At 44.1% G+C, this 23,346-nt stretch overlaps 1 protein-coding gene across 3 annotated transcripts in view; it reads left to right on the top strand.

Annotated features, from left to right (window-relative positions):
• The first annotated feature begins 5,896 nt into the window (after nt 1-5,896).
• The window catches only part of tesk1b (testis associated actin remodelling kinase 1b), a 29,664-nt gene continuing 12,214 nt past the window's right edge, over nt 5,897-23,346 (top strand). Inside the window, exons 1-6 of one of the 3 annotated variants that reach the window (XM_080450714.1) lie at nt 5,897-6,121; nt 6,549-6,623; nt 6,766-7,447; nt 19,476-19,597; nt 19,843-19,891; nt 23,082-23,228. In XM_080450714.1, coding sequence (XP_080306840.1) covers nt 7,256-7,447; nt 19,476-19,597; nt 19,843-19,891; nt 23,082-23,228 — 510 coding nt within the window. In that variant the 5' untranslated portion in view covers nt 5,897-6,121; nt 6,549-6,623; nt 6,766-7,255. The remainder of the gene's footprint in view (nt 6,122-6,548; nt 6,624-6,765; nt 7,448-19,475; nt 19,598-19,842; nt 19,892-23,081; nt 23,229-23,346) is intronic. The other 2 variants (XM_080450715.1, XM_080450713.1) reach the window with 2 other exon arrangements.

Below are 23,346 nucleotides of genomic sequence, written 5' to 3'. Positions count from 1 at the left end.
TTAAATGCTGAAAATGCTGAATGATGGCCACACGGTGGCAGCATTGCTGCATTTAAGCGTCATTGCTATGGTGTGCCATTAGTCAACCAGAACACGTAGCTACTGTAGAGTGAGTGAGAGAGAAAAAAGGCCTCTGCAATGCAGGTCAGTGGGTTAGCAGCTATTATTCCACACGTTTGTATCTGTTAACCAAGCTGTCTGTGTGCCATCACCATGGATTCCTGCCATCATAAATGCGGAAATTTCAGGTTCAGTGGCAGTGCTAGTATGGTGGATAGGCCAGGCCTAATTTAGGTTTAGGCCCATTTAATCACTTTGAAATCATACTAGTTATTTCAACAGTGTAGCTTTAGCCAGTAGACAATTGGATGCAATTTTCATTGAACAATTTCAAGATGATTATATAGCATAGTCATCCCACCCATGCGCTATTTGGTCTTCACTAAACACAGATCAGTATCCTCTGGGTGGGATATCATATCATTACCTGACCAAACCCAATGACATTTGGATGCAGTTGGCATGTTTTATCTATTTAATGCATGTTGTATAGCCTAATTGATATAGCCTACTGTAACATATAAAAGCAAGTGCTGGAATTTAATACATCAATGTGAATAATTACATCATTAGATTTGCCAATGGGACTGACACAGAATATGCATTCATTCTATTTTTAGAAACAGAAATGTCCATGACTGCATAGGAAAGGAATGGAATGAATAAAGGAAATTTGGAATGGGTAATTGTGGTCCACTGGAGTAGGCTGTTCATTGATCTACGTCATTCAGAAGAAGGGACCTAATTTCATGCCTGATTTTGAGACAGAGGAGCCGTTAAAACAGAGGGTGGCACTGGGAAGGGTATTAGTGTTGGGGGGTCAGCTCTTTAAAATCACTCAAATCAGGAAGTATTTTCCTCCAATTCCAGTAAAGTGTTGGGAAAAGCAAATGTTGGCATGAGAGAACACTGACCTATGCAACCAACAAAAAGAACAGAATAAGTTATTCATCTTTGTGAAATGAAATGCATTGCATTTTGAATTGAATGAATTGAGAAGGGCTTGACCACTTAAACCCTATATGCTTTGTTGTACATCAAGTATGTTTTACATATGTTTGCCTATTTGTTGCTCGCTTAAAAGAACTAAGATGAACCATACATCAGGCTTACCCACATGAACCCTAGCGTCCTTATTCTGGCCATGTCATAATAGATGAACATTTAACAAAATAGCACATCTACAAGCTCATAAGTGATTTGGTGTAGAAGGGGAACAAGTATAGACCCTTGGGGGACCCTGGTCAACTAAATATGTAGGCTTTAAGTCAAGCCAAACATAATGCACCCATCTTAGCTCAGTGCAGGAAAAAACAGATATTTTCTTGTAAGGTGAAACCTGCCCACACACTCAGGCTAAGGAACTACAGGGCATGTAGAGACAAGAGTGAGAATATGTGAAAAACAGTCTATTGTATCCCCAAAACAGGCTACAGCGACTCTGTTGCTATCTAGCATAGTGCAAACAGGGAAGACGGCTGAAGTTAACTGTCTGCTGAAGTCCAGTATTTAGCGATCATGTACAGTAGTTTGTGCAACATTGAGTGCAACATTGTGGTCACTGTGCCATAATGCTCCCGTCATATTTCATGGGTGTTTAAAATGCTTTTGTGACCTCAACCCCTCAGGATAACATGATATGGGTCAATCACTCACTCACGGCACATGCACACACAACACCCATGCAAGTGTGCACAGATGACTACAGGCACGCACACACGCACACACACATACAGTACAAGAGAGTATGGCTCGAGGGTCTTTTTGCATTGATTTCCTTCTTTTTTCCCTCTTGTCATGGGATAGCCACCATGAGGCCGTCATCCTATAGTTCATTATGTTGACTCTCACATTGTACAACAGAGCTCTGCCGTCATCACTCGAGACAGACCTCTAATATTTGAGCTACTCAGCATCAGAATGACAACTTTATTGTCACATCACACGATTACATATAATAAATGATTTTGTGTGCAAGCTCTCAATATTTTCAGGAAGAGGTAGAATAGGGTAAGAGAATAGACAAGAATGGTACACAGAAGTCAAATAACAGGAAGGCACAGTCAAATCAAACATACAAAGTCCAATATACAAAAGGTGCATGATTAAAAAAGAACACCACGGAAGGCAGAAATGCTTCTTGTGCAGGTGGAAAACATGTCCAGCAGATATAAATCAAATCAGAGTTTCATGTGCATGGTAAAGTGACTTAATAGTTAAATAAATGAAACAGGGCATCAGATATAAAATCACATCAAATAGCAGCAGGTATAAATGAATGGTTTCATGTGCATGGTTAAAGTCAAGTGGCATTGATAAAGAAAAACAGCAATAAAAAAGCAGTCGGTATTGAGTCACCATCTCGTGTGCATGATATCAACTATAAGTATAGTGTTAGTGCTGCAGCAGAGAGTGCAGACATAGTCATATCATGTGTATTAAGTGCTTATATGTCTAAGTGGCGGACTGCCACTAGACAGTGGGCTTGTTTCTTTTTGAGCAACAGTCACAAAGATATTCACACAATCTACACGGTAAATAGTATTTCATTTCGATAATCTGGTCCTAAGGACCTAGCACCCTTCTGGCTCCTGGTCTACCTTAAAGTAGAGGGTAATTTACTTTACAATTCCCTCATGGACAGGAGCACTTCCCTTTTGATCCACTTTCCTGCACTGCCCTGGTGACCAACCTAGACTCATGTGTCTCTCTCCCTTGGGGATGGAGGGCAAGGGCATCTGTGAATGTATATCTCTTCATGTGCATTATGCAGCGTCTGTGTGCTGCTGTATGCGTTAATACTGTAGTGTATAGCCATCCCCCATCTCAGCTGATTTGGCTGCAGGCCTCCATCAAAGACTGCAGAGTGGGGGTACCATGTGGCAACTACCCCACTCCCCCCTCCTCCCTCCTTCAGGGACAGGCCAACGTGTGAAACAGCTGGTGCGCTCCGAAAACCAATTAGAGCTCCCTGGCCCCCTGCCTTGGTGCCCGGGACAGCCTGCTAGGCCGAGCAGGGGAATCGGCAAGGACGGGGAGTATGGTCGTTAGCACCTATACAGAAGGCATTAACAAGAGCCAGGCTTCTCCTGGTCGACCAGCAAAGTCAGATGGGAACCACAGGATATCGATTTTCTGAGGCTGCAGGTCTATAGTCAGCGGTTAAACAGGAATTACAATTCTAGAGTTCTCCTGACCTGTTAAGCCAGATTTGGGCTGCACTTACACGTTAACCATAACCACTACCCATGTGCAGTATAAAACCTATTTCTCCTCTCCCCATGTCGGATACTAATTTAGGACATGAGACATGACCCATGTCCCAAAGAAACCTCATTTTAGTTATTTTAAAGGGAAAAAATTACATTGGTGATGTTGTGAACATATTGCAGTTATGATGTTTAAGCAATGAAACCACAACAATTAGGGTTCAATAATTAGGTCAGTTAGGTCATAGGTGTTTATGTTATCAGGTCAACTACCATGTGTTTATAGGGTGGCCTTTTGTTGAAGAGTTCAAGTACAAGCGAATGTTTCAGAAGAAGAAGGGTTACATTCTATAGATTGGAAAAAGCCCGCACAGCAAAATCTAAAGTCTTATTTTAAGATATAAGATAATAAGAATGGAAATATCACTCTGGATCTTACTGTGAGAATGAGAATGGCACATGTTGTCTAGGATAGGCTGTGTGTGTGGAATATGATTATATGAATGTCTTGTTTTGATTTATGGACTTGATATTGATTTGGTTCATCCATGTGTTAATTGTATAGCTTCGGATCAATTGTGTGTTGTCATAAGATGTGTTATAGCTGAATGAATGATATAGCCTGGAATTGGTCTGTACAGATGACAGGAAGTCATTAGGGAGAATGGCTGTCGGAAGGTTCAGCACTGTGAGAAGATAAAGTCACCCTGAGGCAACTCAGAGGGGTCGCAGGGGTCAACACACACACACACACACACGCACGCACGCACGCACGCACGCACGCACGCACGCACGCACGCACGCACGCACGCACGCACGCACGCACGCACGCACGCACGCACGCACACACACACACACACACACACACACACACACACACACACACACACACACACACACACACACACACACACACACACACACACACACACACACACACACACACACTTCTTGGACTATCCTCAAAGGAAATACAATTTAAGCACAATGAATAAGTGAGCAGGAACACTAAATAATACATGTTTCATACCATTGTCTAAGACTTTTGTGTGACTTTATTATCACCCCCCTGGCTTAGGCCTAGCTATTGTAAATAGGACAGAGCCAATAGACTGAGTTATCAATAATGCAATGATCAAGAATAGGTTTTAGCAGTGTGTCTGCTCTGGGGGGTGGAGGGGTGGTCAGCGTCAGCCGCTGCTTGTAAAGGCTGTCGATCTGGCAGAAAGTTGGCAGCAGTAAAATGTGTTCACAATGTGTCATAATTTCAGGTATGTGGTGTGGCACTGCAATAAGGATTTTATCACAATGCTGTTATGACCAGATGCTTGTGGCTGACCGATACGATATTCACAATCACAATCAACCATGAAATGTATTAATACATGTCTGCTATACTCTGGTCAGTTGCAGACTGAATGTCTGTGGCCAGTGGTGTAAAGTAACTAAGTAGGCTACACATACTCAAGTACAATTTTGAGGTAGGCTACTTGAGTATTTCCAGTTTTCAATACTTGTACTTCTACTCCACTACATAGTCAAATATTGTACTTTTTTACTCCATGACAATTATTTGAAAACTTTAGTTAGTTACTTTGTAGATTTGAACTATTATTACAAAACATACATTAACCACTTCAGCTCTATTTAAACTTTGGCTATTTGAAAATAGCCGATCTACAAGCTCACAATGGGTCTTGATGTGAGGCATTATTTGTGAGCATGTAGATTGGCTATTTTCAAAAGATTTGAATACATTTGATACATAATATTATGATACCTTGTGAAAAGGGACATTCTGCATAATGAGTACTTTTACTTTTGGTATTTCTACATTTCAGTATTGATACTTTTACTTAAGTAATGTAATGTAAAAGTAGTACTTTTTCCACCACTGTAAACAACAGGGCTAAAGCATAATAGGGCCATAATAAAGAACCCTGGGAGTTTGGCTCTTGTGCTGAAAAACGTGCATAGGTGAGAATTGCACCCATTTATTTAAGCGCCCCCGCAGGTGCATTTTTGTGGTGATCACGTGTGGATCCGCCCAGCCTAGACGCCTCCTCCAATAAAACACACACACCAAAAGCAGCGTTGCCATGTCTGCTTATTATAAGCAGCTTTGGGCTTGTTTTTCTGTAAAGTTGCTTGTAAATATTGGTGGTTGCGGTTTTCGTTTTTTGGGCTTGTTTCTAAAGTGTAGCCTACTTGCTTATTTGGACTTGCTTCCAAAATTTTAACCAGTGGTTCTCAAATATTTTAATGTCATGGTTTGGACCCCCAAATTATTTAATATGTATTTGTCCCTAGCCCCATCTGAAAATGTTTTCAGGCAGCCTCATACCAGATTTGTGATGTTTGAATGTTTCAAAAAATATTCACATTTTATTTCAAGATCTACAAGATCATGCGACGCATTGTGAGCCGATCTACAAGCTCAGATCGTCTATTTTCAAATAGCCAATACACTGTAGGTTTAAAGTGCTCATGTGGCCTATTGCTTCTTTTGGGCTTGTTTTCCTAGATGCGGTTGCTTTACTTGCTCATTTGTCTCACAAAACCTGGCAACGCTCTGGCTTGCTTCCTCCAGGCAAATGCAACCCAAGAAGCCGCACAACCAACTCAACGCTGCTGAGAGAGAGAGGCGGCGCCAGGCCGGGAGGTAAAACGAAACCCGGTGTGACTCGGTCCAAAGGCCGGCGTGGTGCGGTGCACCAAGATGATTAATTAGTAAAATAAATGCCTCGGTAACTGGACACGACACCCTGATCGGCGGACACACAAACACACACACACACACACACACAGAGGACAGCGTGCGTGGTGGTTATAATAGGACGGGAGGAGGCCAGGTAAGTCAAATCCATAGGCTATAATACGCATGCATGTTGCTGCTGCTCCCACTGGTTTATGATGAGCTCCCGTTGACTAATAAACTCTTTTTTTTTGTGTTTTTTTAGGCAATGTTTTTTGGGAGGCTATATGTGTTTATTTGTTGTAGACTATATGTGTTTTTATTTTAGGCTATGTGTGTGTGTGTGTGTGTGTGTGTGTGTGTGTGTGTGTGTGTGTATCCGGTGGGACTTCTTCAGTGACAGATGAACCCACAAACTCACTCAGATCAGTTTATCATTCGTTATTTATGAGCCGCAGCAGTCGAGCTGTGGCGAGAATGTGTCACGATACACACAAGATTTAGAAGGCATCATCAAACATAATATGCATACAATGCCTATTTATTTACCCATCTATCTATACGTCCCGCTTCCAATTGATAAGAGAGCAATCGGGGGATCTATGCACGCATACTGCAGGTGATTGGATCAGCAGCGTGTGAAGTGCAGGCAGAAACAGGTCAGCTGCAGTCAGAACAGACGCTCTCATCATAAGCCAGATAACCAGAATAGTGCACCAGAATAAACGCACGGCGCGATCCATTCCATTCTACAGTGAGTGTGACATTCGTGTTTGTGTTGTATCTGTCGTGTAACCGCAGTGATCTGCAGCAGGAGGAGAGACGCGGACCGACGGGGGGAAAACAGTGGATTGAATCGGTGGAACGGGAGGGGAGGAAACTGCGCCGGTCCCGGAGCGACCGCACTGCCAAGACAGCGGAACCCCCAGTGCTGCCTGCTGGCTGCTGCGCACTTACAGAACCGCACCAGGAGCCTTCCACTGCTTAAAGGCATGACGGAATTAAACCCACCACCGCTCACCCACTACACTGTGGTTGCCTAGTCTGAGAGCGGCAGGGACTTTTTGACAGCCGGGGGGAATTTAACTGGAGAAACGGTAATAAACCGGACTTTCCACAGTAGTAATATTTGGAATAAACCGTGCGTTCAGTTGCGTCTTTGGCCATCAGAACCCTCCGCTCCGCCGCGGCCAGCGGACATGATGATGGGAAATGTAAATAGACGTTAGGAGCTGGATTTTAAAGTGCGCACACACTTCCCCCTCCTCGTGCTCCTCCCGAGCAGTCCGCGATGGAGAAGGTCGACGCGGAGGTGGTGCAGGAGGTAGCAGGAGCAGAGCCGCTCCTCCACAGCGTCCATGGACCCAACCGGATCAGGCCCTCTTCCTACCGGGCCCTGCGCAGCGCCGTGTCCAGTCTGGCCCGCATAGATGACTTCATCTGCGAGAAGATCGGCGCGGGGTTCTTCTCGGAGGTGTTCAAGGTGAGATGTGTGTGTGTGTGTGTGTGTACGCGCGCGCGTGTGTGTGTGTGTAATTATGACAGCTGATGTAGTTATGAACACAAGAATTACAACTTCTTAGCAGATTTATGTTAGTTAACCCCTGGTCTTTTAGTTATAACCCCTGAGTGGGTGGACTAACTTGTTAAAGGAACATCTACAGACAGTGTAGTAGGCCTACACTGTCTACATGGCTACATGTTGAACACTATAGGTTTATGCTTTGTTTTAGGAGCATCAACGGTGTATGTTAAACACATAGGTCCTAGGTTTAGACTCTGTGTTAGGAGCATGTACATGGTACACACATACAGTAGGTCCTACTACAGTACAGTTAACCTCTTGTCACCAGACTTTCCACCAAGGAGGAAAGCCTGGTATTCATTCTAAACTGGCCTGTGTGATCCGGTTTAGAAAAAAGGAAAAGAAGAATCGTGTTCCAGTGGTGTGTTCTCATTGTTAGACGGTCTACGAGTTAGACGGTTATTATACCAAAAGAAACAAAACGATTATACCAATTTAAACCAATCTTAAACTAGGCGAATCATTTTGGAGGCGCACGGCACCGAAGGTTCCGGTCATGGTTTCCGGCCACCTGATGACGTGAAGTTATTTCCGCTCCAGACCGGATCAGAAACCCGAAAATGGTATTGATCCCACGCTACAGTACAGTAGTAGGGTTGAATACAAGAGCACTCGCCACAAAACACGCACCCCGGGTCTATTCCGGCGGCCTCGGAACGGTTGCCACCAGGTAGCCTATTCCTAAACGTAACTTCATTAAAATTATGCTTAAAACAAACCTTATTCCTAAACGTAACCTCAGTGAAACTATTCCTAAACCTAGCCTTATTCCTAAACTTAACCTCAATAAAACTATGCCTAACCCTAAACGTATTCCTATCTGAAACCTCAGTAAAACGAATACAAGAATACAAGAACCGCCGCTGGGGGCGAGCCGTCCGCAAAGAAAATGGGGGTGAGTGTTTTGGGGCGAGCGTTCTGGCTACATAGTATAGTCCACACATCTTAGGCTTGGGCTCTGCTTTCTTATGGGTAATTTATACTCCGCCATAAGACTCTGTCTCTCTCTGATAACTGATTTTCAGCTGATAAACGTTTCCTCTCGTTTTTCAGTTGAACATCAGCTATTTTCTGCAAGCAACATATGACAAAGTAATTGTGCTTTATGCTTCATAGGTTATGTTCAATAAAGTCAACATTCAGAGTACAATATAGAACATAACATTGATGCCCATGGTCTGGATTTAGAATCCTATTTATTGGAGCTAGCTGAATTCTGTGTTTTTACTCAAATATTAAAGGTACTGGCCCACCCACTAAGTTACTTCCTTAAAGCTTTTTAGGCTATCCAGTTATAGTCACTTGATTAAGAACACAATTTGGTAGCTATGGTGACAGACTGCATGACTTGGAATGACCAGAAATCATCTCAGTCGGCTGAACAAATTCCCCCAAAACATGACCGTGTCTACTAGTTCCCCATCAAGAAAACAAGTGGTTTCTCTGGTAACAAACATCCCAAATTAGACGAGCAGAGAACACTCATGTTGCTGTAGGATTAGTGAGGACTCGGAGCCGATGGCGTCATTTTGGAAACATACACTTCACTGACCCTGCTAATGATGCCCCTCCTCCGCCAGCCATACGCCACTGACCCACATGTCATGGACGGGGAACACAGTGTTTTGGTGTGTAAGTGATCTGGTCAGGGCAGCTAGATCCGGCACAGGTACTGGTAACCCTACTCTGCCTGTTGGGACCAGCATCTCTCAGCTCTTTGAACTGCCTCATAAAGCGCAGTTTGATTGTGTAAGAGATCAAATCTAATGAGCCCAAGGAACAAATTGCATCATCTTAAAGGCCAGATTTGAGAATCGTAAACAAAATGACTAGATATGTTTTTATTTTATATAGGTGATTCATTCAGCTCGACTATGCTACAGACAACAGATAATGTTAGGAAAACATACCTATATTTAGCTTTTTAAAAGAAATATATATATTTCTACAAAAATATCTACAAAAACTATTTTATGTGCATATAACCCTAATGTATATGTTTAAAACGATATGGGCCTTTAAAGAGGGGACATGTACAATCATTGGTTGGTTGTATAATGTTGTTGTTATTGCTGCTGTTTCATTTTATGTTTACTTATAGGTTAAATATTCTCAAATTGAAGCTTTAATCAAATCAAGGTTCTTCAAATTGATGTCAAGATATCGTACTGTTTTACGAAAAACATTGGTAATCCATGATCATGATGTTTTGAGAATCTAGGACTCTCCAAAATCCGGATCGGCATCGAACTAGAAACATCTGTCATCAGTCGGGCTCTAGAAGGTATTGGTTGTTATTCTCGTTAAGCTGTCCTCCTATGGTGCTCTGTGCTAGTATTTCTATAGGAATAATGCCCAAGTCCTGACAAGAAAAACATACCTGAGGCACCTTGCAGTTGTCTACTACAGCACTGTTTCCCAAACAGTGCGTCGGGACTCAGGACCCATTTGTGGGTCGCGGATCCATTTTCATGGGTCGTGAGTGAATATCCCTTTTTTTTATTTTTGGTTTCCTAAGTATTTTAAAAAGATTTTCTAAATATTTCCACAAAAATATTTCCACAAATTTTCATAAGTTGGAAACAAATTCAAACATTAAAAAAAAAACATTTCATGAATAAAATAAAAAATTATCAAAGAAATTCCCTAAATTAGAAAACAAATATTTAAGAAGTAGGGAAAATAGAAGATCTGCAAGCTTGCAACATGGCGCAAAGCGACGCGTTGTGAGCTTGCAGATCTGCTATTTTCACTAGTTGGGTCCCGGGCAAACATCTGATTTCTCCTTTTGGGTCTTGAGCTAAAAAGTTTGGGAACCACTGGTCTACAGGCCCAAGCATCAAAATCCTAACTTGTAGAAGTATTGGCTAGCCAGGGACTCTTATTGACGCCAGTAGAACACATCTCACCTTCCACTGTCTGCTCTCTGTGTTTATGAAGGCAGAACTAGCAGAAGTACTTATTTACTGTAGTGGGCCTATGGCTATGCTGTTACAGATACAGAACACCTTGGTGGTTGAACCTTCTTATTAACTCCTACAAACCTGTTGCACCAAAATAAGTTTATGCTGTTAATCTGGATTTATGACACATTATTTATCCACAACGTCATTTGTGAACTCAGCAGTTTTTTTTACCTGGTATAACACTCAAACAAATACAAAATGTGCCTGGCATGAACTCACTGGAGTTTGTTGAACAATTCTTCTAATGTGACCATACTCTGAAGGAAAACGTCTGGACAACCAGAGAATGGCACAAGGGGCCACTGGGCCCTCATAAGCCACTCCCTCCCCTCCGCTTTGCCCTTTTGAATGGCCAATGAGGATGCAAATGTCACTGTGTTTACAGCTGACCTGTCGAGATGCCACTTGGGTTTTGATCGGCTCGCCCTTTGATAGCGTGCCATATAAATGCAAATGTGTTACCACAGCTATCAGGCTCCGGAGAACTGCCATAAATTTTGCTGGCAATGTTGTGCTGTGTAATTGTCTCCTAATAGCATTACGCAGACCGTGTACTTATTTTGTTGCTGTGCACTGCCTTAGGGTATAGAAATAAGTTTGCTGAAGAAGTTTACTGATCGGCCCTCTCAAGAGATGCGATGGATTTCTTTTCGAACTTTTGCTGCGAAGGACACAAACTCAAAGGAGCCAAGTTTGCACGCGCACGTGCGTATGCGCTGTAGTGCATGTAGACTTTGAAGTGTTAATCCTTGCTACTGCATCCTTCATTCTGCTGCAAACACTCTGGCGACCTGCCATTTCTGCCCCCGTCAATGTAAGATCAATGGAGCCTCACGGCAAGCAAGGCAACCATTCACCTCACCGGTGTGCCATTGTGCAACCCCCCCCAAATGCAGAGGGGGGAGGAGGAGGGGAGCTGGTTGAGAGAAAAGAAGGGTGCACGCATGTCAGGACAAATCCTTCAGGTGCTGTTTTTCATCTTTCTTTAATATTCTTCAAAGAAAGAGTCCTGCTGGGCCGTGTGTTTGTGCACGGCAAAATCCTGAGTGTTGTTAATTTACCTCTGAACGGACCCATACAGGTCCATTTGGAGTTAAATGATCACTCAGGATTCGACTTTGTGTGTGTGAGACCCTGCTTTGGTCTGCATGTGCAGGATTCCTGCTGGTTTCCCAGTTTTGTTTCCATCAGGCTCAAACCAGACCTGATCCACTGTTGGTCAGAACACAATGGAACCCCCCAATCACAAATAAATCACAGTACCATACCATTGTTCCAATGTTCCTTTTAAACTTTGGACTTTTAAAACTTTTGATTTACATAGTTGACATACCTTCCGTTCACTTCTAATGAGACATATTTGTATTTGTGTCTCTGCCCTCATCTGTTCATTGTTTTCCCAAGATGGACCATCTAAGAGAAAGAGTGCACACACTGTGTGGTGTGGATTGGATGGAGGAAGCCTTTTCCAGTGTGTGGTTCTATATGGGTCGGATATCTCACATCCTCTTTCTTTCAGAATCTTGGCAAGAATGTGGCATTTTTAAATATTTGTAAGATTAGGTAGGCTTTTTTCTTAGATGTTGTGTAGAATGAGGAAAGTAGAGAGGGCGGACAACATTCAACATAAGTCTCTGTCCAGAATTGAACTGGGGGCAACGTTGCAATTATGTGGTCGACGAGCTACCTGGTCACTACCGGCGTGCCCGAAATGTTGATACTCTACCTGGAGTCCTTAATCGCTTTTTAAAATCTGGTAGGGGTGTGCCAACCCTACAGAACAGCCTATAGGGTGAAGTGTGTGTTGTGATGACTTTTCTCTGGTAATTCAAAATAACTTGCAATGCTATTATTGGCATTGGCACGACAGGTAATTTCAGGGTTTGCTTCAATGGTTTGCCTCGATTGGCTCATTGCAGTTGTTGTGGAAAATGGACATAAGTGATAGTCCGTGAGTCACCTAGTGAGATGCTTCGCCATAGTAAACATTGAATCATCACAATAATTATCCTATAAAGCTATGATTAGTGCAATTACTGTACAGCCTAGCATTGGTGAGGTGTGTGTGTGTGTGTGTGTGTGTGTGTATTTTCTGTAATGGATTCACACATGAGATACGTTTTAGTCTGCTGAAGGGGCATAGCAAACAGATGAGTTTCACCAATAAAAAAGAAACTAGTGTCCAAATGGTTGTTGCGTATGTAATGACAGACACTTATACAGTACCCGTGTGCTGTGTGAAACAGGTTGATATTATCACTAGCAAAGTAGTACGCTCCCTTTTACATGTGTGTTCATGAGTCTGCTTAATTTGATCGCTACTTTTTGCTCTTGTGTCATCAAATGTTAGCATAATTCAGTTATTCCACTTTTCATGATATGGTGTTTCTTTTTTTTTCTGGGGGGGGGGGGCAGTGACTCCCCTGAGACAATCTCCATTTGTGTGTGCGTGTGTAATTTTGATTGGGTGGATTAACCGCTGAAAGACCAGGGTATGTCGTCTGGATATGGGATCTGTCTTACTCAAGACAAGTAGGGACTAGCTGCTGGAAAACGTCTTGCTCTGGCACCACTATACAATCCAGACTTCCAGAGTAAGAGTGTCACTCTGGATTTTGCTGTGAGGATTAAATGTCAGGAAAGATAGAAGCAGCAGCATTAAGACACACACAAGACCTTATCCATCTTCCATATGCTTGTGATTAAAATAAAGAGAGACACACACACACACACACACACACACACACACACACACACACACACACAGGGTCTGACTCTGTTGCCATTGGATCGCGGTGTTGGATGGAGTACCAGTTTTGACTTGAACCTCCAGGGCTTAGCAAAACACTTTTCCCCTTTATTATTCCTCTCCTCCCTCGTTCCAGTCAGGACCTGCTCTGCTGACACTTCAGAGCAGAGGTGTGTATGTTTGTGTGTGTGTGTGGGTCTGTGTATGTGTGTGTTTGTGTGTGCGCCTGTCTTTGTGAATTTCCCTGTTGTTGGTGATCTGCAGTGTGTCACGCAAGTGGAGTTGTTCAGCAAGGCAAAATGTCTTAACCATAGACTATACTTAGTTGACCGGCGTCCCCCAGGGCTTTTCCCGCTAAACCAAGCAAATGTACTACAAGCTCAGAACGCATTGTGAGGTTGTAGAACATAGGCTAATTTCGCCCCCAGAATACGGACACTAGTGTGGTTCATCATGAGCATCATTGCTTGTTTTTTTCCCCGTGTGTGTGTGTGTGTGTGTGTGTGTGTGTGTGTGTGTGTGTGTGTGTGTGTGTGTGTGTGTGTGTGTGTGTGTGTGTGTGTGTGTGTGTGTGTGTGTGTGTGTGTGTGTGTGTGTGTGTGTGTGTGTGTGTGTGTGTGTGTGTGTGTGTGTGTGTGTGTGTGTGTGTGTGTGTGTGTGTGTGTGTGTGTGTGTGTGTGTGTGTGTGTGTGTGTGTGGGGAGTACAGGTAATCCAATCTCTCAGCTGAGCCTTAAGGGAAGCTCCTCCCATTAAAGGTAAACAAACAGCTCAGGTGTGTGAAGTGTTTTGCCTGGAACTTGCTCAGAGTTGGAGGGTTGGGGAATGTTTTTGTAAGCTTTTTTCCCTTTTTTTTTCTTTTTCTTTGAATGTCCCATTTGGCGTTGAATGCCTTTACCTGTCACAGCAAGACCTGCGCTAACCCACCATCAGCTAGCTCGCTCGCTCACTTTCACTCATTCCTTCCACCAAGCTGCACAGAACACGCATTTAACAAGCAATAAGCCATGTGTGTTTTTGCAGACGTAATGTGTGTTCACGTGCGCACAAGCATGAACGTATATTTTTCTGGAGGCAGCATGTGAACTGGAGTGACTCGTGTTTAGGCGTGTGTGTGTGTGTGTTTCTGTGAGAGGCAGGGGGTATTGGCGGTTGTCCAACAGGCTAAAGGGTTGTGTGTCGGTCACTACCTGCCTGGTCTAGACAGAACTGGGATCAGGTTCTGTTAGAAGGAGCCCAGCTAGCAGAGAGACCTCCCTGCTCGCTCACTGACGGACTGTACTTGGCCGCTCGCCTCGACGCCTCCTTTCAAAACACACGCATGCACTCGCATGCTTATACACACACTTATGTAAACACACACTTCGACTCTTGTTGTCATCCTTCCTGGGAGTGGGGGGGGGGGGGGGGGGGGTCTAGGAAGAGCATAGCTGTAGGCAGAGGTTGAGTGTTTCAATAGAAGAGGCTGTTTTTCAGCTGCAAAGCCCCATTTTGGAACACACCCCCACCCCCCCATTTCTAGCTCGCATCAAGTGACATTGATTATAGAGGCAATTCTTCTTTGCACAGCGGTGGTATAGATGCCAAAGAAAAGTATAACATTTAGCTAGGACTGAAACGTTTCCAGTGTTGCTCAAGTGCTGTCCGATATTCCCAATGAGACGAACTATGCCTCAAATGGTGTTTGAAGGGTTTCTCGCGTGTCATTTGTTTGGAAACCTCAGTGGGGTTTATTTTAAGTTTATTTTGATGTACTGGGTTTATATTAAGCCAGAGTTAAATGACACCAGCTAACTGCTGCTAGCGATTCAATCCTAGCCACCAAAACCACAAAACCACAAGAGGGTGTGAGTGCCAAAATCCACTGGCAATGTCCCGCCGTTGTGTGTATGCCATGCATGTGTGCGCGTGTGTATGTGTGATTTGTGTGTGTAGTGATGCATTCCCTCTCTTTCGTGCTCTACACTTTTGACCTCAGCAGCAGAGTGTAATGTGCAGTGATGTGCTCCGCAAACCCAGTTTTCTTCCTCTCCTAAGTCTTGTCTCTCCTCTTCTCTCTGTTTCTACTATCTCTCTCCCCATCTCTCCTGTTGGAGAATTGTCTCTGCACCGCTTACAGTCTCAGACATGCATTAAATCTCCATGTCTCTCTCTCCTATTCCCTCTTTCTTTATCCGTCTGTCTCATCGTTGCCGCTGGCTAATTACAGACACCACTGCACATGTTCACTACAGAGAGAGAGAGACGGAGAGAAAGATGCCTGTGACCTTTTTCAGCTGACAACTGCACTTTACAAGGCAGAGTATGTTTTAGGAGGAGTGAGTGCGTGTTCATGATTGAGAGAAGAGAGGTGTGCCCTTCACCACTGTCTCAGCTCTGGTAGCTGGCAGAAGGGTGTGCACGTGCGTGCATGTTTGTCTGATTGCACCATAAGGTGGAGTGCAGTAACCATTGTGTAGGGCTTATGTATCGGTGTTCTTGCAACAAGTCGATGGAGACGCCTATTAAAGACAGACACACACACACCTTCAGTGGTTTTTGTGCCCAAGGCACACCAAAGGGCAAGTAAAAACCTCATGTCACACCTACGTATATTCATATTTGTGCAAAATTGCATCTATAAAATGTGCCAGTTATCACTCTGCAAATGTTTATTTTAATTTACTAAAGCCAAATAAAAACTTAATTTCATACTATTTTTTTTTGGTGAAAATACAAGTATTTGCCTCTGTAAATGTGTATATAAATGAGTTGTGCACAAAATATTTGCGAACGCCCAAGTGGAGCTTACCATAGACATATATAGGTAGACGCCTCCTTCGGCTCTGAGGCATGTGTATCTTGGGCGCCATTTTAGCGTAGGAAAGCTGTAGGGAAGCTTCCGTGTGTGTCACAGAAGGGGGCGTTCGGTAGGCCAATCAGAGGCAGGTGGGGGCGGGACAACTGATTCTGACAGGTCTTAGAAAAGACGCACTGTGATTGGCCAGTAGTCAACGCGCTGTGAGCGCTGTGATTGGCCAGTAGACACTTTGAGTGTCCGTTTGCCTACGCGAAAATGGCGGCCGCGATACAAGTTGCTCCAACGAACTGCAGAGGCCAATGAGGTATCTAGGTTTCTATATCTATGGAGCTTACTATGCAACCGTGCTCGGTTTGTGTGTGTGTGTCTCTGTGTGCAGCCGCGCCCCCATGTGACTCACGCTCTCATTGGCTCGCGCCCCCATGTGACTCACTTGCGTGCACTGCCTGTAAGCAGCCGCCAGAGTGCGCCAGAGTGCACCACCAGGAATGTAGACGATGCTCTGATTAAAATACACAATAGCCTGCAACATGCCTAAACCAAACACATTTCACAAACTCTTCTGGCGGCCCTGTTCTCACTAATTTCACTGTACCACCCACTTCTCTACAATTGCTCATTCCTTTCGATTCTTCTTATTGTTATTTTCGAGCTGCGTTCGCGCGTCTTACTTGTGATAAATAATTTGTAACGTTTTGTATAGTTGTAAATATTGTGGCACCTTTTGAGAACCACTGGACTACTCTTCCAACGGACCAATTACAAGGACTCCAACATGCATGCACACACACACACACACACACACACACACACACACACACACACACACACACACACACACACACACACACACACACACACTGTGGCTTGTGAAAACAAAGCACACCTCACAGACGCACACCTGAGAGAGAGAGAGGAAGCCTGTGTCGGTCCCCTGAACTGTGATGGTGTGACACAGCCTGTAGGCTGTCTGTCCAGCTCAACGTGTCTGCTCCTCCAGCAAGTATAGCAACACACCTACTGCTGGGACATGCTGCATCAGCACTTGGCTCACATCTGCATTATAGGCTGGCTGGGTGTGAGAGATTTTGGGTGAGGCGTGTGTCGGAGAGTGAGAGAGAGAGAGAGAGGGAGAGAGAGAGAGAGAGGGCGTCAAGCTAACAGTTTGAGCGTACACATGAAAATCCTCGGTTTTAAGATGACCACTTGTGAGCTCTAATTTATACTTTGTCGTAAGACTATATTGCGTGGGGAAAAATTGCTGATCTACAAGCCCACAATGTGACGCGTTGTGAGTTTAGACATAAGCCATTTTTGCTATTTTGGAAAATGTTTGATAGTTAAATCAGATTGGAAGAGCGTAAAGTTGCATTTGTCACGCTCAGTGCAACAAACCCTGTGTGCTCTTGCTGTCTTGAGTAAATCTGCAGTAGTAGTGCAATGGAAGCAGAAAAGAGCAGTGATTTATCATACAGGCCGTTATGAAGCCTCTAATCCTCTGCACTGCGTTCCGGCAGCAGACTTCTAACACTCGCTGGAAGTGCTCTACGGCTGATGGAGCACCGAAATACTCACTACTACTACTACTACTACTACTACTACTACTATGTGTGCCTGTGGTTTTCTGTGCCGGTGTTAGAAACCTATGTGAGAGAGGAAGGAACCAGATCTATTGAGATTATTCTAGGGCTGGCCTGAGTAATTAACCAAAAACATATTGAAACCGACAACTTAAGCTTGCTAATGTAGGTTAATCGAATAATTGAGAAGCAGTTTTTTTGTTTTTAAATTTTTTAAATAGTCATTCATTAATCATAATCGAGGCAAAAGTCTGAAATAATAGTGATATTGATTTGAAGTGATATCGCCCAGTCCTAGTTCATTCTAGTCGAAGCAGGAGAGCGTGTCTGGTATCCCGGTGGACAAGGGACTTAATTCAGGAGTGGTTGACTCTCATTGACTGGCGGTTAAGGCAGAAGCAGGTATCCTTGATCTTACTAGGTTAAAAGCCCAGACGTACATGCGCGCGTGTGAGTATATTAATAGCATTACTCTCTGCACTCTAGCCGTGTCCCTAATAGGCTTTGTGGATTTCCCATCTCCATCCTGATCCTGTGCCGTAGTTCAGATCCAGGCCACCAGCTCACTGCTTCCTACTGGACCTCGTCAATGACTCCCGCGTCGCTTCCAGATCACATCTGCGTATTTCTCCTACGACTCCCACTCCTCTCCTCTTCTACCGAGCCCCCTCCTCACTCTCACTCGGTCCTCTCATCCCTGTGCACCCCTCCCCCACAAGCGTACCCTCACGGTGTTAATGTACGCCATTAATGCGTGAACCGTAACCCATCGTTACATCCTGCATACACATACACACGCTTCGAATAACTTTGCCGCTTTCCCCCGCTAATCCCATCTTCATGCTAACAGCACTATCGCGTGTACTGTGTAGTCTCACTCCCTCCACTCGCCAGTGAACATGACATTAATACACAGTTGTACCATGCACGTGTGCATGCTCACGCAGACGCACCCCCCCCACGGTCAGTCTTAGACATGCAGTCAGCACAGTCATTGTCGCAGTAAGTGCAGCAGTCTGCACAAATTCACAGATCTAAATGTATTCAGGGGAGGAGACACGAGTCCAGCTTCCAGGCAGATGAGATCGTACGCAAAGGGGAGCATATCGTATCACCATGGTTACCAGACGTAGTACATCGCCATAGCAGCGTATAGTAGGAACAGAGCGGCTGCGGAATGAATGAATGAATGAATGAGCTTAAATGACCTTCCTGCTGTCTGCACTATATCAGCAGTACCAAGATAACTTGGTGCCAAATGTCATTGCCATAGTAATTTAGTATAAAGATGATCCTGTGTTGTGGCAAATGTCGCATGAAGCGTGCTGCTCGTGTAACTACCACATGTCACAAATGTTTGTAAATGCTGTTTATGGTGTAGAGTGCATGGTAGTAAATTCAATAAAATATATATATATATATAACTGTATGCCTGTGTGGTGACCAGCTGGAAGGCGGAGACACGTTTGAAGTGGAAAGCGTTCGCTTTGCCTTCTTAAATGTCCTTAAACCACTCGCCACATTTTTGAATTCTATCTTTAGTCTTGCAGCTATAAGGGAAAAAAAGGAGACTACTTTTGCACAGTTGCAGAAGAGGCTTTAGAAACAGGTGCATCGGAAATAAACCAGCACAGACGATCCTGCTCTGTCTCAAACCTTTATTACGCTACACAGACGACACTTCCTCTTGTCATGTATTCATTTGATTTAATGACTCTCTCCCCCTGTCTTTGTCTGTCTTTGTCTGTCTCTCTCTCTCTCTCTGTCTCTGTCTCTGTCTCTGTCTCTGTCTCTCTGTGTGTGTGTGTGTGTGTGTGTGTGTGTGTGTCCAGGTGCAGCACAAAGTGTCCGGTCAGGTGATGGCTCTGAAAATGAACACTATGGTCAGTAACAGAGCCAACATGCTCAGGGAGGTGCAACTCATGAACAGACTCTCACACCCCAATATACTCAGGTAAGTGGGTGTGGGGATCCATAGTCTGCAGGCACCGGCAGTGTTTCGTATAACTTAACATTACAAGTGCTTTCTTGTCAGTTTTATTCTAACCACTCATTTGTCTCTTTTAACACATTCCCTTTTCCTGTTTGTTTTTGTCCTGTCCATGGAAAAAAAACCTTTGACGTGCATTTTTTTGTTGTGTCTAGATGTTTGCTATTGCAGTGTTTGATTAATGTGTGTGTGTGTGTCTGTTCCTCCAGGTTTATAGGAGTGTGTGTCAATGAAGGACAGCTCCACTCTCTAACAGAGGTAAGACATGATCGTGAACTCTGAAAGTCTTGCAGTAGAAGCATCCCAAGGCAAGCGTCCCTATTCTGGGGCGAACATTCTGTGAAAAATAGCCAATCTACAAGCTTGCAACACGACACATTGTGACCTTGTAGATCGTCTATTTTTGGTCAAGACATTTGGTGTTGAGGGAAAAAAAAGTGGACCAAGTATAGAGCTCGGGGGATCCCGGTCAACTAAGTATATAGGGTTTAAGTGGTTAATATATTTCCATCAGGCACAAATCCCAGTTTAGAGTGGAGGTTGAAGATGTTCAGAGGAGGTGAGACCTTAAGTCCTGTGGGGAAAAATATTAAAATTATGGTTTAGGAGACAGGGGAATGAGGGGCTTAGAGGTCGCATGTTAACTGGGAGCCTCTCTTTGGAATACAATTTCTTGTTTTTCAATTGAAATGGCTCACTATTGCACATTCCCAACAGTGCTTTGTTTTATAGATTAGTACTAAAACAAAAGCAGTTTAAAATATCTCAAGTTTAACAACTTAAGCCCTATTCTATTCTTGATCATACGTTTGTGATACATGCAAATAGCTGATCAAACTTGTAAGCTTGTAAATCAGGTATTCTGGCTATTTTTGAAACTTAGATGTTTTTTTAATTTTTGTCATACTTGTTGCATATGCATGCCCAAGTAGGAACGCCAGTTTGAAAGTGGTTAAGATCAGAGTGCCAAACTGCAAAACAACTTTTCATGTTTTGCTGACGAACACCTCCTACCCTCATTTGTTACAGCAATACCAAAGCTAGACCAAGCAAACACGGCAGCTATGCTCTCTTTGTTAGACCAGTGATTCTGAACTTTTTCAATTTCAAGGAACCCCCCAGTTTGATGTGTGTTAGGCCACGGACCCCCATTTGATACCATTTACTTTATATCTGGGAAATCTAAAATCATCAGTGTTAATTTTACTCTTTAGAGTGGACAAAAGGAACCACCAAATTGACCTGTATGGGTCTGTATTTGGTTCCTCTTGTACACTCTGAGTTACAGACCCCGTAAGAGTCCTTTTGCTGGTGGCTGGTGGCTCAAAACCTTACTCGCAAACAAATACATTCTGCGAACGGGAATTCTGTTTGGTGTGCGATACAAACCCATGCGGGCTGACCGGAAGTGGTTAGTGATGTACAGTATGGCGGTAGAGCACACAGACACTGAGGTCAGGCGGTTCAGGCGTGACGGGCTGACCTGACGTTGACATGGTGACTTTAACAGATCGATAGCTGTCTAAAGGAAGTGCTGGGGTGGGGTTCTTGTGTCGGCTGTACTTGATTGACATGTCATCACACTGGATCGATTACTGGATCGACGTCGGATCTGGGAACCACCAGGCATCCAAATGGACCGTTATGGGTCCGTAACTCAGAGAGTGTACAAATGTCTAAACAGTGTAGATTGCAGTCCCAGGGATACAATATTGTATCAAATGGGGGGTCTTTGGCCTAATGCATATCAAACTGGGGGTCTCATTCTGAAAGACCCCATGGCTGAACACGTAAACCCAGTGCAGGCTGGTTTCTGTCGACGCGTTCCATCAACTCACAATGTAATGGACATGAGAAATAAATTAAGTGATGCTGCCAGCAGTTTGTAGCAGAGTAGCTCTGCCTGAAACCCAAGAGCCTAATATATCCCTTGGCGCGGGATGGGGGTTCGTTCCCCTTTTGCGTGAGCGAGCGGTTGATGTGTAGTTTCCAATGTGGGACTACCGGGTTCGAGTCCAACGCGTCACATGTTGTAGTAGCATAGGGTAACCAGGACAGCACGAATACTGGATGTGTCTGTACTGTTGCATCATGCAGAGTCATGCAAAACATGGCAAATGATGTCATCAGCACAAAAAATAATAAGTATGTCACACTTTTAGGGGCTATGTCCACAGAAAGCATTTCTGAGCGGAGGAGCGCTTTGGATATCCTGTCCAGAGCGCTATTAGCAGTTAGCACAAATAGCCTGGCACAACCTGAACCTGGTAAATATGGACTCATGGTTCTCATGGTTGTGTTAATGATTTAAAAGTCAGGTTGTAAATTACCGGGTTATCAGACACAGCTCAGGAGGATCAATGAGCGGCACTCCTCTCCAAAAGTTGAACTATTTTCTTGGCCACCACAAAATGCTGGATGTCGAGAACGCTGAAACCCAACGCTTGGCGCTGGAAATAGGAGCGCTCCAACATGTCTCTACCATTAGAAATGCATGGCAGAAAGGCACTGGCAGCTCAACAAAGGCGTATTAAAACAGCATCAGAAGGATGTGTTTCAGCCCTAGGGCTGTCCTCTGCGTATTTGAGACGTAACGTGGATGTGGCCCTTTGTGACTCACTGTGCAGAGTCAGGAACACTTGATTGACACGTATGACATTCATGCGTGTGACAAAACCAACACATGGGACGTGGTGGGTATTGTGACAAAGTACACAAGAGTTAAGGATTAGCATGTAGCACAACAGGACTTTGCAGAGCGTACACACGGACGAGCGTCGCAAGGGGTAAACAAATCGCTCAGTAATTCCTCTGAACCACATGAACGCTAGTGTCCCAAGCCTGAGGTGAACATCCGTCGAAAATGGCAGATCTATGTAGATCTGCTATTTTCGATTAAGATATTTAGCGTAGAGCGAAAACAGGAGGGGGCCTTGTATAGACCCCTGCTAGACTCCGGTCAACGTAAATAGTGTTTCACCCGTTAAAACCGGGAAAGCGTCCGTGTCATTTTAGATTTGAGCTATATAGATATATATATATAGCAACATAGGTTTTTCAGAGAACTCTTAGGAGTTAGAACAGTGGTTTAAAACATAATACAAAAATAAATAAATAATTTGACAGCGCATCACTTTGTGCGACGCTGCGAGCTTGTACATCCGCTATTTTTGAACAATCTTGAAAGTGTATGGAAAATGTTGATTTTGAATGTTGAACACAAATGTTCTCTTTTGGGGGTCCCTGGCACAAAACATTTTCAGATGGGGGGTCCGCGGCCAAATACATAATCATTTTGGGTGTCCTTGACACAAAAAAGTTTGAGAACCACTGGTCTAGAAGGCATTTGTAGAATTGGCCTTAGTGGTCTTAGTGGGTATGTGGTTGTAGTTATGTGGCGGGTATGTGGTTTTTAATGAATAGTTTTATTTCTTCATGGCTCTTCCAGTACATCAACGGTGGCAACGTGGAACAGCTGCTGGACAGCGACGTCTATCTGTCATGGAACGTGCGGCAGGACCTGGCCCTGGACATCGCCCGTGGACTGCAGTACCTCCACAGCAAGGGCATCTTCCACAGGGACCTCACGTCCAAGGTGACGCCACAGACCCAAACGACACACGCATGGACGCTGACACATGAGCAAGCGCACACACACCCACATTAGCTATTTTTGGTGCACGACACCGACACACAATTCAGCCTTAACTCCA

Source organism: Gymnoscopelus braueri (assembly GCF_963280865.1).
Source record: "Gymnoscopelus braueri genome assembly, chromosome: 15".
In the NCBI taxonomy this organism is placed as follows: Eukaryota; Metazoa; Chordata; class Actinopteri; order Myctophiformes; family Myctophidae; genus Gymnoscopelus; species Gymnoscopelus braueri.
Note: the sequence above shows the minus strand (reverse complement) of the source record. Positions and strands in the feature narration are given on the sequence as shown.